We start from the raw sequence: 6,253 nt of genomic DNA, 5'->3' as shown, positions 1-6,253 counted from the left end.
TCACACTCCGTTCCAACTCTACTGCAGTTTAAAATGTTTAAATAATATCACATAGATGTCATTCCTTGATTGTTCATAGTCTGTTTCTTTAAGCAGCCAAACTAAATCCACTGTTGCAGCAAACGCTGCTATTTGTTCACAGTATTTTTTGTAAAGCTCCTAAAATATACACTTCCATCCACCCACACTCCAATAGGCTAGAATAGAAAAAACTGCAGCCACAAATAAATGAGCCATCACTGGATAGGTAGGACAATTTCCAATTACATCGAAAACAAGGAAACTGGCAACTGCATTATATAGCATACTTGGTTCATTTATTTAGATAAATGGAACTGAAATGTGATACAACTTTTTAATTATAGAAGTGTAGTAAAAATAAAGTGTTTGTTGTTGGAATTCCAATTGCAGGATTGCAAACTTATTCCCACTGGGATTTTCCAGCTACTGTTGAGGTGTACTGGGACATGATTTAGCTGCTTCTTTCCTGAAAAAAAAAAATCGCACAAGGACTTTGACAGTTGGAGAATAAAAAAGTATTGAGAGACTGTATTTATTGCTGCTCACAGGAAGACTTCAGTCTGATTTTTCTCACCTGGCAGTCTCATGTAACCCAAACCCACCTGTCTTGCCTTCCCCACATCACGTGAAACAGTAGAATCTGATTTTTTCGTCAGTCTTCATATCCCAGTGCAAAAGCATCTGAACAGTAATCTATCAACTCTAGGGAGACTTTCCACGTTCTTGTGTGTGCGTATGCATACACAAATACAAGAGCTGACCATCCTTTGATATTTAGAAACAGTTGCACAGTTCAATCTAGCATTCAAATGTGATGTCTCCCCAGGTTACACGCACAGAATTTCACTGCAGGCTGTAGGTCTGCTGGATGTCCCTCACCAACAGGGTTATGAAGAGGGACCGTGGATCCTTTCTGTTTTTGCGGACTGTTATCTTCCCTCTCAGGGCCTCTCCTGTAAAAGAAAAAAGGAAATTAATATACTAACCTTACTGAATCACACACAGGAACAGCAAAGATACATTACATACCATCATGTTGCATGAGAAGCTGTTCCAAATTTATCAGAATTAAACAAAGCTGCAAGGGCTTCCTTTGTGTTTACGAAGCTCTAAACAATGGTCTCGAAACAAAGGTTAAGGCAAACCGTTCAACCTGGTGAGGCGCTGACTTATGTCTGATGCTCTGCTCCTCAGACCACCCACCCAAAGAGCTGATGTGCCAATTATTTTACTTAAAACTGTACTATTCCCCACCTCCTCACCCCAGTTTAAAATACCAATATACTCATTAAGTGATATAAATCATCTTTAAATTCCTGAACATTCCAGACATTAAAGAAGAAACAAAGTTAGGAATAACACAAAAGCATAAAAAATGCAAAACTGCTAGTCCATAAAATTTAATACTGTATTATTCTTTTACTGAGCTCCCTAATTTTTAATTACACATCGCTACACAAATAATGCATCACTATGATCAACGCTGAGTAAAACCAAGTAACCACATCACACTCTGTTTCAGATGCCATGTGATTTATAGCTGAACTGTATTTCATTTAAGTTCTAATTACTTTCTAAAACAAAATATCAGGCTTTTCTGACCACAACACTCTGCCTGTGTGGGCTTCTGCTAAAACCAGAGAGAACCCTTTGATACAGAAGAGCTGAGACATCTCCCCAAGGAGAGAGACAGCCCTCACTTTCAGTGTTAATAAACCTAAGTACAAGCTTTCCTCCTAGAGAAAATCCAGGCCTTGTTGTTTCTATGTTTAATATTTTGTCCTAGATTGTGCTGATCAAGTCTGGTTCCACCCCAAGAGCAGCTACAGCTCCACAGCACATCGAGTTTTTCCACATTTATTCCTTACAGAACGCAAAGGTCTGTTCTAGCTTGTAAAAGCACTTCCAGATTCTGAAATAAACGATGAGAAAAGTTAAAGCTGCTGCGCCAATTTAGGAACTTGGGTATACAAGGAAGAGATGGTTTACATTTCGTATGCAAGATACGAGACTATTTGGGGATCTCCAAGTCCAATGTAATGATCTGACAGTCCACTTTATTGTCATACAAACATAGTCTATGGATAAGATGTGAAAAGCCCTTATAGTCATGCAACATTCTGCAACTTCACACAGGACTGGATATTCATCTTCATCCCTCACACCAACCACTGTTACTACTTTTCTGTCTCACTGGATCCAAAGTATTTCCCAGGTGTTCACTTCTTATTGTGACTAGAACAACAAACCACGGCTTTTAAAAAGTTGACATTTTCAAGATTCTTCTTGCAAAAAATGAAAACAAAGAGCCATTTGTAAACTAAGTCAATTTCAAGTTCAGTAAGAAATACAGAATTCTCCATTTGGCACAATTCTCAGTTGCACCCACAAACAGTAAATTGACACATGATCCATGTTATAAATAAGAAATGCTGGACATTTTGCCAAGGGCTGCAATATAAACACCACAGAAAGCTTTTCAACAAGAAAAACTGTGGTAGCATAACTATATAAGAAACAAAATCAAAATATTCCTGGATTTTTTCTCCCCATAATTTAACAGTTGGAGATTCCACTTCAATTCTTGTCCAGCTTTATTACTAGGACACACAATGTGATTTGCAAAGAATTGCAAAAATGGTTTCACAGATCATTTAAACAGATTTGCCAAATAGAAGGACAAAGTAAAGAAAAAAGGGCGTTACAGCTTCTATCCAGCTAAGAAGTTTAACCTAGTTTGAACATACAGATTCTCAGAACTGCTGCAAAATGATCTGATATATTTTAACATCCTATAATAACTATGTAAGACATTCAGTAAGACTAAAGAGCTTCTGAGAACTAAAATTCCATGATTTAAGTAAATCTGTACATCAGCTTTGCCGTTTAAAACATTAATACAAAGCAATACGATAAATGAAGTACACGTCTAAACGTAATTTCATATAATAAAGCTGACTTCATAGAACAGAACCCTCAGACTCTGTCTGTAAAGGTAGTTAATGAAACAAAGCATTCCATTTTTCCATTCAGCTATTTCTTATGCAGTAACCACATTGAAGCTGCTTTTCTAAACAGTCTTTTCTGAGGGCCGAAGCAAACAACAGCAGTGCAACCAAGTCACAGAAAGGCAGTTCTGAACAATTAATCAATGTCACGTAGATAGACCATGACTGATGTTTTTTCACCGTCGTGCTGTCCTGCGAGCTGCCCGGAGGAAGCCGTCCCAGGGACTCAGCTGCATCACCTTGCTCTTATCACGCTCAGCTGAATGCAAGTAAACCACACAGTGCCATTGCAGTTTGATTAGGACAAAACTGAATCCATTACAATCCCGCTCCCACAATTTTATTATCCCCTGGGGAGCCCTGAAATTTGTCCCCAAAAAAAGAATTCAGCAGGACTGCTGGATGAGCTTGCCAGCACAGGAAAAACGGCAGCCCTAGGTCCATACTGACCCACTGCTGATTACACGCTCTGCAGTAAACCCTATACATGTGCTCAGAACACCCAAATGGTTTATTTTGATTCTGACTTTTACCATCAGTGAAGCTGTTTGCACTCATCTTATGTTTGTGCAGTACAATCATGCAAAGGGCAAGCCTGCAGGTTAAGAGAGAAGATCCTTCTCCATGCAAGAGCCTCTATCACCAAGAGTGTTTAGGCCCACTAAACCATATTTTTTTTAGTCTATAACTTGATTCATCTGAAAGGATTTAACTGAACCCTGTGTGCAGTCTCCTGTACATATATCCGTAACATCTACTTAAAGCTCAAAATGATCCATGGCAATGAACTTGTAATGTGAAGAACTATGCCGCCTTCCAATACAATTTGTTGTCCCCTTTCTCTTTGATCACAAAAAGATGCAAAGAGATACTGAAGGTAGCCAGTAATCAAGGTCTTTCAGGTTTCCTTCTTTTCTTCCTGTGGAAAAGCTTTATGAAGCTAACAGTGAGACAAGTAAGAATATGGTACTCAAAACATCCTTTATTCTGAACACCATTAAAATTTTAGAACCTTACGAAAGATCTCACTGGAATTGCTTCAAAGAGAGCTGCCAGAAAACTGCAGTGGATTTGGGCTGAAGAAACCTTAACTACCTAACAGCATGTAACAAAACAAAAAACCCCAAAAACAAGCCTCAAAAGCACTACTCTGAAAGACCTGGCTAGAAAGTAGTTTCCAAATACCATCTATCTTCTGAAAATGAAAAAGAACAATGAGAGAGAGAAATTGTTTGTGGTGGGACCAAAAGCATTTGAGACATCCTTCTTCCACTGGCTGGTTGCTTTAATAAACTAAGCAGCTGTTTGCCAACCCCTGTTGAATCACTGTTTGGCCTCTTCTGAAACTATGTTGAGGTTCTGTCCTTCCCCTTCATGCTCTGAGTACATTCTCTGAGGCGTTTTTGTACCAAATCGGATGTTTTGACTGCCCAAGACAAACTAGGCTGTTGAGTAAAGTAAGACAAGCTTGTATGGCTATTTAAGACAACACGCACGCCCTGCAAGTGTCCGAGATTCCAAAGATAGCTCAGGCACCAGAAATAGTTGCCACAGGGGACAGAAAAGAGCATATACATGGTCCTCCAAAATGTATAGCTGCAGCAGCCAAACTCACTCACCTAGAACTAGTCTTAATTCACCAGTTTAAGTAATAGAGATCCTAAACTGTATAGCTGTGTCCCAATCTTTCTTTCTCAGCAGTTCTGAAAAAAAGAAATTGCTGTTGCTGCATGATCCATATCACCTTGCGGCTGCAACTTGCAAAGGGGGGGCACACAGAATGGCACAAGTCCATCCAAGTTTTCCCGTCTAGATACAGAACTTCTGTTATCTTTCAATGACATAAAACAGCCACGGGAAGAGATTATCTCCATTTAATGCCTGAAATATGCACTTAGAAATGTATCTGGAAAGTCAGTAGGATGATTTTAAACTGCAGATTTCAAAAGGTGCGGCATAAGGCAGGCAAGATTAAAGTGTGACCACAACACTCAAGTTTCAACAACTACTACATTTTAAAAGTTAGCATCATTTTGGAGGTATCACTTGTAAGTAAACAAGTGACAGCATTCTATAGACATCATGTTGCAGCTGTAGACAGGCAAAACAGACACTAAAACCTCCATTAGGAACCAAATTATCCATCTGGGATACACAATACTGAAGTATTTCCGTATAAGATCAAAACATTCAGACAGATTCATTGTGCCAGTGTTGTTTTCCCATTTTTAACAAAGCTCTGTAGGTAGACAAATTACCATTTTTCAGTTTGTAAATTCACAGCTACCCAATTATGGAGACTGGGGAGTTAAGGATAATCAAGGATTTTACAGGGGCTTAGTCATGTGAGTTCTGCTTCGGTTTTGCTGTGCTGGCCCCTTTTAGCACCAAAGAAAACAAATCAAGGTTTTATTTCCACTGCCAGGCAATATCAAGAACACAAAATGCCGACAATATGCTGCTTTATTGCTAATAGAATTTGCTTGCCTACAGATCTGGGTTTTAACTTAACGCACCACTACAGAAAAGATTCTGTGGGCTCTTTAAAATAATATTTGCAAGCATTTTATATATTTAGTCAATGCTTGAGACAACCAAATAAGGATGATTATTCTGTATCCAATTTTTTGTTTAAGAAACTTATCAGGAATATTTCAACAAACAACAAAAGGAAAAGACCTATGTTTGGACCACGAATAAGAAAAAGATACTACTTTGGCCTCCCAATTTTCATTTTTAAAAGCTATTAAAAGGGCTGCTAAGTGAAGCTTTCTGCTCTGTCGGGAGTCTCCAATACAATACTCTTTTGTCTAAGAAAACCCAGTTTTTATGGCGATAAAATATTGTCTGGTTTTTTTTCCCCAGTTTCTTTAATTTTACTGCTTGCTAAGCAGTTAAAGCATATTCAACATGCTAACGCTATTTTGTATTACTTCATTGTATACCAGTTTCAAGTCTCTCATCACAGTCTGTGAGGAGGAAAACTACCTTTTCAGAATACCTAAGTAATAAAAGATTATCCCCCACTCTCGCATTAACTCTAAACCAAATCAACATAAATTAGCCATTAAAACTATATACAAAGCTGTCTATACCGTAGTTAGGTATCAAGATGAAACTCAGTGGCAAATCAGAAGGATTAATTAGGGGTAACTTTTATTGTCTCACTCTCCAGATCTTTGGACCTAAGGGAAACCTCTCCCATTTCATCCCAGAGAATTTGC

At 38.4% G+C, this 6,253-nt stretch overlaps 1 protein-coding gene across 3 annotated transcripts in view; it reads right to left on the bottom strand.

The window, feature by feature from the left end:
* Nucleotides 1–295: 295 nt before the first annotated feature.
* Nucleotides 296–6,253, bottom strand: part of PRMT3 (protein arginine methyltransferase 3) — a 51,741-nt gene continuing 45,783 nt past the window's right edge. For all 3 annotated transcript variants that reach the window (XM_071808814.1, XM_065840145.2, XM_065840147.2), the window contains one exon: nt 296–974. In XM_071808814.1, coding sequence (XP_071664915.1) covers nt 865–974 — 110 coding nt within the window. In that variant the 3' untranslated portion in view covers nt 296–864. The remainder of the gene's footprint in view (nt 975–6,253) is intronic.

Source organism: Patagioenas fasciata, chromosome 5 (assembly GCF_037038585.1).
Source record: "Patagioenas fasciata isolate bPatFas1 chromosome 5, bPatFas1.hap1, whole genome shotgun sequence".
Taxonomy (NCBI): domain Eukaryota; kingdom Metazoa; phylum Chordata; class Aves; order Columbiformes; family Columbidae; genus Patagioenas; species Patagioenas fasciata.
Note: the sequence above shows the minus strand (reverse complement) of the source record. Positions and strands in the feature narration are given on the sequence as shown.